We start from the raw sequence: 11,298 nt of genomic DNA on the forward strand, positions 1-11,298 counted from the left end.
TTACAGCGTTGAGGATAACAAGATATCATTATAGCATCTCGACCACGTTAAATGTTAGCTAGGCTATTAGCTCGTTAAGCGGCGATGCGTAACATCAGGAGCCGCTGACTGAAATAAGATACCGCCCGCTAGCTACATCTGAACGTTTCCACGCAGAGCTTCCTCATATTACAGAACGAAGTCTTTTTAAAAATGAATTACTCACTCCTACTCAGGCCACGTCCTCTACAACTACTGCCCGGTTAGCTAGCTGGGGCGCTGCGCAAGCATTTGTCAGTATTGACACCCGGAAGAGTTTACTTTTCGGGCTTGTCAACCAATCAAAGTCCGATGGTTAAAGAGCGAAGACGCGTATTGGTTGAGTGTTAACCAATAGTAATGCTGATATCTATACGATTTACCGCATCGGAAGCTTGATGGTTGTCGACTCAAGGCGGATCTAAAATGGAACAATGAAAATGAAGATATTTTTTAAATAAAGTTTTATTTTAAAACCAATAAGTATACAAACAATTGCCATATGCAAAAATCTAGACAAATAAACAAAACAATCGACACAATAATATCATAGGACTTTTCTACAATTATTACTTTATTCCACAGTTTGACACCCAATCGAGATATTCTCTAAAAAAAAAAGTACAGAATATTTCAAGTGTTACGCTACTTTAAAGGATGTACGATCTTTTATTGTGTTAGGCGTACTGATTACGTCACTTCCGGGATAGACGGCGGAGCATAATGACAGGTTTGTTTTTTTACTCAATATCTACAATTCAAAGTACTCTTTAAACGTATGTAAAATGATGACATTCTGTTTTATGAGTTTAAGACACTTTGCTCTAGGATTGTGTCATAATGTATTGTTTTTTGAAAGTATATTAATTTCGCTGCCGTCTGTAATCCCTCTCTTGCTCTATCGATGAGTCTGGACCGGAAAAAACGTTCGTTCTCCGGGTTTTGAAGGGAGAAATATACTGTCCGTGTAAGAAATATAATGATTACATCACAACGCCATGTACAAATATCGTTTGTATCTGCCTTGTCGTCCTATGTTTAATGTAATAATAATGCCATGTCATATTTTCCGAATAATTGTAAGTCATGCATAAATTCATGAAGTACTCACTGTGTACACCAATGACTTTCGTAATAGGTTGCATGTTACTGTTACGTTATTATTATGTCAAATGTCCCGCAAATTGCCGTTCCTTTTTCCGGACAGTAAAATATGTTGTTAAAAAAAATTATACCTCGTCAAATACCAATCTTTTTTTCCATATCTCATATTGCATAAAATAAATGTATTTTTAAGGGATATTTGGCGCTGAAAGCAACAAAAACAACATATTTGAATACTGTATATTGTAATGATCCCTAGATCTCCTGCTTCATGGTTTGCACCGACGTTACTATATGTCAAAGATTTTACTGTTAATTATCCTTTGGTCATGGATTGTCTTTGTGTCGGTGGCTTTAAACGCAAATGAGAATTCCCAATCGCTTCTTCATTGCCAGGCTAGAATAAAGTGTAATTACGCCTCTGCTACAGTAGGTGGCGCTTTCATATCGTGCCACTAATGACTGAGCGTGGTCAGGGAGTATTAGCGCTACTCTGCTATGGTGTAAAGAGCAATCAAACCAGCACAATAAATTGTTTAATTATTTTTTTGTGTAGGTTAAAATGATTTATATGTTGTGCTCCTGAGGTAATGGTGCTGACCAATCTATTATTTTTAAAATTAGTTTATTTAAGGTTATTTTTCAGTATCAAGTGGCTCAATTAGATAGTAGAAAAATATTTAGAGTTTACATAAGGAACTCATTTTCTTGAATGTAAGGTAAATTGATGCACTTTAAATCTTTTCTGGTTCAGATTGAAAAACAAGTTTAATGGTTAATCTTTTTGTTGCAAGCAGATCTATATATTTGACCAACAAGTCAAATTAATTCATCTCATTTATTCTCTTATAGAGGCCACCAATACAACCATAGAAGCAGACTGTGAACAGTGATATTGTACATATCAAGGAAGATATCTCTTCAGGTATGACTGTTTGTGTTCTGTTCATTGTGATTACTCGTACTTTCTCAGAATTCATTCTGGTAGGAATAACAATGAAAATGTATATTGTCGATTTCCATAGCATTAGTTGTAATCCTTATTGCAGCCAAACCCATAACCATACTAAGAAGCATATATTGACACGGCCAATGCACCATGTGACTGCTCACTCTGTTTCCCACACTCCTGACCAGTTGAGTTGAGGTGGATCCGCCGAACAGAGCCATGGAGGGTCGCACCTTTGTGGAGGTGATGAGTGAAAAGTACAGTCCAGAGAACTTCCCATACCGCAGAGGACCTGGTATAGGAGTTGTTGTGGTACCCACTGCAGGTCCTCAAGGCTCTCCAATGAAAGGTGAGTTGGAGGTGAATAATGAGTAGGGGTGGGACGAGACACAAATTCCATGAGACGAGACATCTCGCGAGATTGAGTTCACGAGATCGAGACGAGATTTAAAATACATTTCAATAATATTACATGAAAAGTATTTTTCAAGATATATCTTTCTTTTATAGAGCAGACCGCAACAACATTAACTTTAAATTTAAAGTGCAACTGTTAACATGAGCAGGAGAGTAACCTTTGTTCCAGGCTCATTTTTTAAACTACCGTATGCTGCAATAACAGCGAAACGGAATGGTTTAACAAAATAAAATGTTTTTTTTTTAAGTATCAAACCTTTCCGGTTCTGGTCTCCTAACTTTGGGTTGGGTGACACCGGGGAGATCGATCCTCTCCAGGATCCTCTCACACCTAAGCAGACCTAAAGAGGACACTTATTAGTGGTGGTGGTGTTTGGATGTGTCCTCCATCTTGACATTGGTGTCTCCAGGCCTTATTCGGTACAGATATTCCTGTACACTATTTCTGCAACCTGGTTATGTCATTCCATATATGCCTTGCCTGCCACCAGGGCCACAGATCGCCAGCTTCTTTGCATAGCCTGCACATGGGATCCTGTCTGGTGGACCCCGGCCTCTATTGATCTTGTGTTTCGGGCCTGTTCTTGTGCTGCCATGATAAGTGCCTCCATAAAAACCCCATAAAAAAAAACTAAAAACTTTTTGTGAACGGCCCCCTCTTTTCCTTCATCATTAATTCTTCCTATCTTCATGTCCCACCCCACCTCCAGACCGCCTGAACCTGCCTAGTGTGCTGGTGTTGAGTGGCTGTGGCATTGGCAGGTCAGGAGACCAAGCTGAGATTGCTGCCTTCTGTGCCCATGTTATGGAACTGGATCTGTCTCATAACAAGCTGCAGGACTGGCATGAGGTGCTGTTCATGGGTTGGGTATTTTACTTGACAGTGCTGGTGATTATGTACAGTAATACCTCGAAATACGAGTGTGCCGAGTCACGAGCAAACCTGCAAGCAATGTTTTGGTTTGAGACACGAGCAACTTCCAGATGCTGGCGCTAAATGGCCGAGCGCTGCGAGTGCACTTCCGTACTCGTCTCCTGCACATCTCCCATGTTGTGTTTCCATTATTTGCGTGATTTTGGCTATATCTTATAAGTATATCTTATAAGTGATGGGTCCAGCGAGTGCTAAGGATGGCAGTGACAAGAAAAGACGCATGATGACGATGGAGATGAAGCATGAAATTATCAATCAACGTGACCGTGGTGTTGGCGTAAGGGATTTGGCACGCCAGCATGAGTACATCAACGATATGTACAATCCTCAAACTGAAGGATGCTATCAAGAACACAAAGGCTTTCAAAGGCAGAATTATTATGTAAATCTTTGTAAGGTAAAATTACCCCCCCCGCCTACTCCAGTTTATACTCGTATGTCAAGGTATTACTGTATTTCATTTATTGACATCAAATCCACTGTAAAAAATATCATATTCTTTATTTGCTATATTGTCATCCAGAACTGGACTTATTATTAAAAACTTCAATGAGCTACAGGTTGCACTTTATTATCAATGTATTGTCCACACAGTGCTTTGGCCTTTTAGTGGACTTCATTGACAGTAAATACATTTTTCATACAGTAAGTTGAAACCTGTGTTTGCACGTGTGTGATGATGAAATATAAATTGTTATGTCCAGGAAGCCGCAGTCAAAACTATACAACTTTTTTGTCTTTAAAAAAAAAATTCAGATCAGTAAAATTGTGTCCAACATCCCCAACCTGGAGTTCCTGAATCTGAGTTCCAATCCACTGGCAGGAATTACCCTTGATCTGAATTGTGCTGAAGTCTTTTCCCGAGTTCGACGCCTCGTCCTCAATAACACTCACGTGTCCTGGGAGACTGTGATGCAGCTCACAAGGGAGATACCTGAGTAAGAAGGGTCTTAAGAACTGTCTCTTTAGTTTTCCACAGGCATGTGCATTGATTCTGGGCCATCATGAACAGGCTTGAAAAAGGTTTGGTCAAATCTTTAAATATATGGCCCTTTAATGTAACCACAGTGAGCTGCAGACTCTAAAGCAGGGGAGGGGTCTCAAACTCAACTTACCTGGGGGGGGGGGGGGCTGCTGGAGGTCGTGGCCGGGTGAGGCCGCATCAAGTATTCCGCAAAAGAAGGGTTTCAAGTATTCCAAAGAAAAGTACAACTGATCCAATCATCTCAATCTTTATTAATAACCGTCCGGACTCCCGAGCAGCACAGTGGTGCAGTGGTAAGCGCTGTTACCTCATACCAAGAAGGTCACAGGTTTGAATCCAACTTGTGGCCTTCCTGTGAGGAGTCTGCATGTTCTCTCAGTGTCTGCGAGGGTTCTCTCCGGGTTCTCCAGCTTCCTGCCACCACCAAAAACATGCAAATTAGGTGAATTGGCTCCACTAAATCTGTGTGTGTGTGTATGAATGATTGTCTGCAATGGACTGGCGGCTTGTCCAGGGTGTACCCCGCCTCTCGCCTGTTGCATCAGTAAACATGTTTAAGATTGGCAATCTGGTCCTCACTCTGCTCCCTGCTATTTTGCATCCTTAGCATGTCTAGTTTTGGAACGACGCCTGATGGTGTAACTTTCTGCGTGCATATGAAACATTGGGGTGTCCCTGCGCTCAACAAAAAATATTCCATCTCACACTTTTGGTGAAATTGTCTGTGATTAGAGAGAGACGTGAATGGGGCTGAAAATATCTTGAGTTTGAGACCCCCTGGATCACATTTTCTGAAATTCCTTTAAAATAAAGAAAATTTGTCCACTTATTTATGTTTTGTGAAATGATTGATTAAAATTGTTTTTAGAGAAACTTCATATAATTTGATCTTGCTTGCAGATAGGTGTTCATTCTGTTTGTGTGAGTGAATGCATGCGTCCTGTTTGAAAGATTTTCTAATTATGAAGCATCTTGTGGGAAAAAGATGAAACAAGACAAAGATAGAAGGACAGGAAGTACTGAAAAAAATGCCCCCCCCCCCCCCCACAGAATGCTGATGTTGACTACAAGCAAAGATTATTTTTTAATTTTATCTTTTTTAGATATTTAATTATTTCAATAGATTTTTTTCTTAGCTTCAGGGACAACTTTAATAATGTAAAAAAAAAATTGTCTTTAAGGTCATCACGGGGTCATAGTGATTAGCACTGTCGCCTCATGGCAATAAGGTTCTGGGTTCCAATCCTATCTCTTCTTCTCGTGTCTGCATGGGTCCAGGATATACAGTGGAATATATTCATTCCTTTTTTGAAACTGCTTATCCGACACTCTGGTTCACGGGTGTTGCTGGAACCTATCCCAGCTGTCTATGGACGAGAGGCGGGGTACACCCCGGACGAGCTGCAGGGCCACACATAGACAATCATTCACACACACACACACACCTACGGACAATTTAGCGTAACCAATTCCCCTAAGGTGCATGTTTTTGGTGGTGGGAGGAAGCTGGAGAACCCGGACGGAGGAAGCCCACGCAGACACAGGGAGAACATGCAAACTCCTCACCAAAGGGCATCAAACCTGGCACCTTCTTGCTGCTGCTGCTGCTGCTGCTGCTGCTATGCCCACTGCACGGCCATCCTGCACTGAGCTAATCTTTAGAGTGCATTGTTCAGACAGGAGGATTGCCGTGGATACACTAGAGACATTATTGGTAAAGGGAGAGAGACAGTGGCCAGTGACTTGTTAAGAAACTACTTAAAGACCAAGTCATCCTCTTTTTCTATGCTGAAGCAATGCATTGTGTTTACACTGTTTTACACTGTTTTCTCTCATGTTGATCTGGAGGCTGGAAGAGTTGTTCCTGTGCCTTAATGAGTACAGTGGTGTTAGTGACTCCAGTGTGGCCTGCCCCAACTTGCGCCTGCTTCACATCACTGACAACAGCCTCAAGGACTGGGCCGAGGTCCGAAAGTTTGGCTCCATGTTCCCGAGCCTAGACACTCTGGTCATGGCCAACAACAACCTTTCCTCCATTCAGGACGACAAAGATGTTCTGCAGCGGCTTTTCCCCAACTTGCGCAGTATCAACTTGCACAACTCGGGTCAGTGGAACAGGGTATTCCTTGTTTTTGCATTTTTGTATTTGTTCAATAATTTAAATGTGTGTTTCATTGTGCCATGATTGTTTAATACGAGATGGAGTTGAATTTCCTGAGACCTGTCTCTGTGTCCATTCAGTAGCTGACAAGATTAGCCCAAGCAAACGTGTCACGATATCTTAAAGCGCTGTGTTGTTTTGTGTTCTATTGCAATGAATTCTTCTGCACATTAGCTTTTATCCCAGGATATTGTTCTATTTTGGAGAACATCGGTAACAAATCTATTTCAGCTATTTTCAGGGACAGCATTTAAATGTTCACATTGACTTGATCAGTCCATAACGCATTCACCAGAGAAACAGGAATACATCCGATTTTTTTCACACGCAAAAGCTCTTATGGTTCTAATTTCACTGGAGACCAATGCAGTTTACAATGTTAATATACTATGATATACTATGCTCTTTGAAGCAAAACTGTCACCGTTGTTTCCTGATATTTTCCTTTTGGTAGTGTTGCGTAGAACAATCTTTTCTAAAATGGGAGAAGAATTTAAAACAATTATTTGCCTCCGCCCCTTTCTGTTTTGTCACTTCGATGGCGTGTGTAACAATATGTCCGTACTCGCTCACAACTCCGTGAGTCGTGCATTCCGCTCATCGTAACAGCGATTCCTTGTCGCTAAACACGTACTTTTATCATTCGAAAAGTCAGTTGTAACTCCGAGTCATCGTTAAACAAGTATGTCATGAAGTGAGGACCACTCATATATTACTTTTCTCATCTAAATCCTCGCCACCTTAAATCAACCAAAAGAGCACAGAGAATAACAAAATGAGGACAATAAAATGTGAGATAAACTAAACGGAAATTTGTTTTTGTAGGTAACATTCAGTTCAATGGGCAACAGAGGGCAGGAAAAACTTCCCTTTAACAGGCAGAAACCTTGAACAGGACCTGAGACTCATAGTGGGTGGCCATCTGTCTGGAACTGTGGAACTGGTTGGGTTGAAAAAGAGAGCGGTAGAAAGACAGAGAGACACTGACAGAGAGGCAGAAATGAGAACAGGTAGGAAGGAGGGTCAAAAACAAAGACAGGGAGGGAGAGTTATAGCGAGATCCTGGTGAAGCTTGCTATCATGCATTATACACCTCCTTTCAGTGCCTCTCTCCTTTTTGAATCATGGTGTGTGTCAGGTCTCAACCAATGGGACGACATTGAGAAGCTGAACTACTTCCCCAAGTTGGAAGAGGTGCGGCTGCAGGGCATTCCCTTACTGCAGACGTACACCAATGCAGAGCGACGCAGCCTCATGATAGCACAGTGAGTCTGATCAGTGACAATAGACTCTGTTTTTATATCGTAGTAGCTAGAAAGGTTTATTTGTCAATTCTCAAGTGCTTGTCATGTGAAGCCATCAATCTGGTTTATGTACTTTTTATATTCTTCCCATCAGGCTCCCTTCAATATTGCTCTTAAATGGTAGCGTTGTGACTGATAGTGAGAGAGAGGATGCAGAGAGATTCTTTATTCGGTACCACTTAGATTACCCTGAGGAGGAGCTACCTTACAGGTATGCTACCCTGGTACTCACAAAGTACAATGATTTCTGATCAGTTACGATTGTCTTGTCACGCGTACGCTCTTAAGTGTGATGGCACAACCTGCTCTTTGCTTCCTCAGATACCATTCTTTGGTAACCAAGTATGGGAGGTTGGAACCTCTTGCTGAGATTGACCTCCGACCTCGCTGCCACGCCCAGGTGGAGATTCACTGTGAGGAAACCATGGAGAAGGTTCGTTAAGATTTGTAAAATGGGTTATTGTTGTCAATAACTTATAAATGTAAAGTGTTGAGTGGGAAATGTGACCAAGGCTTTAAACTCAGAAAGGCAGAGACTGTTTCAGTGAGAGGCCTTAGAGCAGACCTGGGCATGGTACGGCCCTTTGGTTGACTCTGACCGGCCCCTGTAAGCTTAATTGAAAATTACTAAATCAACACATTTTCTAATTTTCCCTCATGCATGGACTAAAATTGCATTCAATTGGAATTGGAAAAGGTCATGCTGGAATTAGTTGCATGTGGTGACATGAAGCGTAAAACTCCTGTAGAGACATTTAAAACTGAAAGACTTGAGATGGATAATTAACCACTAATCGGACTTTTCCTGCATCTGCTGTGTTTTGTGTGAATTGACACGAGCATCAATCATATCAATCCTTCAAAAAGTCACTGGCGCCAACAATGAAGATGAGCGAAGTGTGTTTTGCATCTTAAAATAACTCCCCCCCCCCCCCCCCCCCCCCCGAAGGGAATAAATTGTGTCTCTTGCTCATCCACCAGGGAGAGCGACTGAGCCATGCCGTTGGGTGTGCCTTTGCAGCCTGCCTGGAGAATGCACAATTTCAAACTAGCAGTCCTGTTTGCTGAGGTCAGCTCTGTGTGACACCATTCCTCCTTTTGATCTCTGTCTCAGCTGAGCATCCGTTTGGACCAGACAGTAGCTGACCTGAAGAAGCAGCTGACAACAGTCGTTCAGCTGTCCAGCAACAGCATGAGGCTCTACTACATCGACCGATGCAGCGCCTTCGGTCCAGAGGAGATGAAGTACAACGCCCGCATTCTCCACTCGTATAGTATCCAAGACGGTGATGAAATACTGGTGGTGCCCAAGACCAAGTGAACTTCTCGTGTTTAGCTGGATGTTGAGTGATTAACTGAATTATTTGCAAATTGATGAGGTGCATCTGAAGTTGCATCAGTGGCTCACATGGAATTTAAAAAATGATTTCAACACCATCAAGAAAACTGCCCTTTGGACAATTACAAGTTGCTGGTGAGGTTCTGGGTCAACATGCATCCAGTCTGGGAACAATTTTAATAACTCTATATAGTTTGGTTTTATTAGAAGGCACACACTGCAGACCAGGTCAGCAAACATCTTAGCAGGGTATGGCTCTGCTATTCCAGTAAAGCAGCTCGATATCTTAGTGCACGTTATGCAACCGGTACTGTGGCACCTGCATAGTCAAGTGAAAACACCATTGGCTCGGCCACCTTTCACGAAAGCTACTGCCATTCGTAAGGCAGAATTGTGGAGTTGCTTACCTGCAGCAGCTGCTAAAGGAAAAAAATCTTGTTTAAAACTTTATATTCAGGAGTTTGTGATTGAACTTGAAGGTTTGGAATCATTTATGGATTAGTTGGTGGGTTGTTGTTGTTTTTTCTGTGTATAATTGCCAAAGTTCTACAATACTACTTCAGATAAAGATTGACAAAATACCAATATGGTTAAAAAAAAGGGATTCTTTCTAGAACGGTAATGATAATCAATCGTTGTTACAGTGTAATTATTTATTGACATATTTTAAATCTTAACAGATCCCACCAGATGAAGACATCTGCATCACATTTAGTTGTATACTACATCGGAGTTTGCCTTCATGTTGAAAAATCCAGGACAATACCGATTGTTAGTAGTCAAGGAGATAACCGATATTTGAAGTTGATTAAAATTGAAAATCAAAATGTTTTATATTATGAACTGCAGGCAGTTAACTTTGTTTAAATGCCTCTAAGCACATGTGTAATATGCATTTAATTTAGTCAGCAATCTTTATTTTAAAGTGATTTACGGACACATCTGGAGGAACTAAGTGAGCAGAGCTGCTACTCATGTTTGGAAAAGGGAAAACGTTATTGGGCTCACATGGGGCTTTTCCCACAGAGCCGGTGCTAGCAGCCTAGCGCTAACACCGGCTCTGTGGGAGAAGCCATAACAATATTGTTACCAGTAGTTGTGAGTTGAGGACTCACAATTACTAGTAACATTACTTCACTCACTAATCCTTTTCTCCTCTCCACTGCGCGCATACACAGCTTTCACTGCTGATTGGCCATTATCAGTGCTGTGGCTCTGCGTGTAACCAATCAGATGGTACTGTGGGTGGGACAATGCTGCAGACAGTAGTATAGTAGTGATGATGATGAATATATTTATTAGATAGAATGTTAGAGTACATGTACAGTCAAACATCCTGTCTAAGAGGAGCATTTCTAAAAAGCCCTTGCGGTCTTGTTTCCGTTGAAAGTCCTTAGTACATAAATCATCGACATTTAACTATACAAATAAAAATAAAAATACAACCAATATTAAATTACTCAATTGATGCAAAATAACAATAAATTACAAAGACACATAATATTTACAACGTAGTGACTGCAGACAGAGAGGCGTGGCTGCATCAGAGCCAAAATAACCCAGTTTTAAATTCATTTCTTATTGGCCATCGGATTAAAAAAAAAATAACAAATGCCGATATGTGTCAAACTGAGGCAGCGAAAATTGGCCCGGGCAATTATTGGTCGATCCGTTGTTGTGTTAAGGTGAGATCATAGCTAAATTGAAATTCCTCCACAGAAAGGCATAACCTTAAAGATGAGGTGAAGACATGAGGAGTCACCTCCGAGTTGAGCTGCTCAGTACTTCTTTCAGGCGTCTGACCAGTTTCAAACTGGGAGATAAAGCAACAGAGTTCTGTTTCGGTAGAATGTCATCTGGCCTGGGAACACACTAATTCTGCAGGAGGAACTGGAAAGATTGCCTTGGAGGACATGGAATAGCCGCCGCTGAGGCTGTTGCTAATGCGACTGATGAACGGATGGATCTACACACATGCCACAGAGGTCATGTCGTGGGCTGCTCTCTCGAGTGGCGTTTGATTCAAATGCTGTTCTACTACAGTAAAAAAGTATATTTCTTATGGACATCCTACAATAAGGCATCAT

At 41.5% G+C, this 11,298-nt stretch overlaps 1 protein-coding gene across 1 annotated transcript; it reads left to right on the forward strand.

Annotated features, from left to right (window-relative positions):
• Positions 1–725: 725 nt before the first annotated feature.
• On the forward strand, positions 726–9,999 carry tbcela (tubulin folding cofactor E-like a). The gene is made up of 10 exons (XM_068745878.1): positions 726–748; positions 1,975–2,047; positions 2,260–2,420; positions 3,199–3,338; positions 4,179–4,360; positions 6,256–6,512; positions 7,707–7,833; positions 7,967–8,083; positions 8,194–8,305; positions 8,987–9,999. The coding sequence occupies exons 3-10, from the start codon at positions 2,291–2,293 to the stop codon at positions 9,191–9,193; spliced, it is 1,272 nt and encodes a 423-aa protein (XP_068601979.1). The 5' UTR covers positions 726–748; positions 1,975–2,047; positions 2,260–2,290; the 3' UTR covers positions 9,194–9,999.
• Positions 10,000–11,298: the final 1,299 nt, after the last annotated feature.

This window comes from Brachionichthys hirsutus, chromosome 11, assembly GCF_040956055.1.
Source record: "Brachionichthys hirsutus isolate HB-005 chromosome 11, CSIRO-AGI_Bhir_v1, whole genome shotgun sequence".
NCBI classification, from domain to species: domain Eukaryota; kingdom Metazoa; phylum Chordata; class Actinopteri; order Lophiiformes; family Brachionichthyidae; genus Brachionichthys; species Brachionichthys hirsutus.

Excerpts from the sequence above, each read along its gene's own strand:
- tbcela (XM_068745878.1), top strand. The coding sequence starts at position 2,291 with ATGGAGGGTCGCACCTTTGTGGAGGTGATGAGTGAAAAGTACAGTCCA. Across the intron at positions 3,339-4,178 it reads AGCTGCAGGACTGGCATGAG|ATCAGTAAAATTGTGTCCAA; the intron begins GTGCTGTTCATG and ends AAAAAAATTCAG. Across the intron at positions 4,361-6,255 it reads CTCACAAGGGAGATACCTGA|GCTGGAAGAGTTGTTCCTGT; the intron begins GTAAGAAGGGTC and ends GTTGATCTGGAG.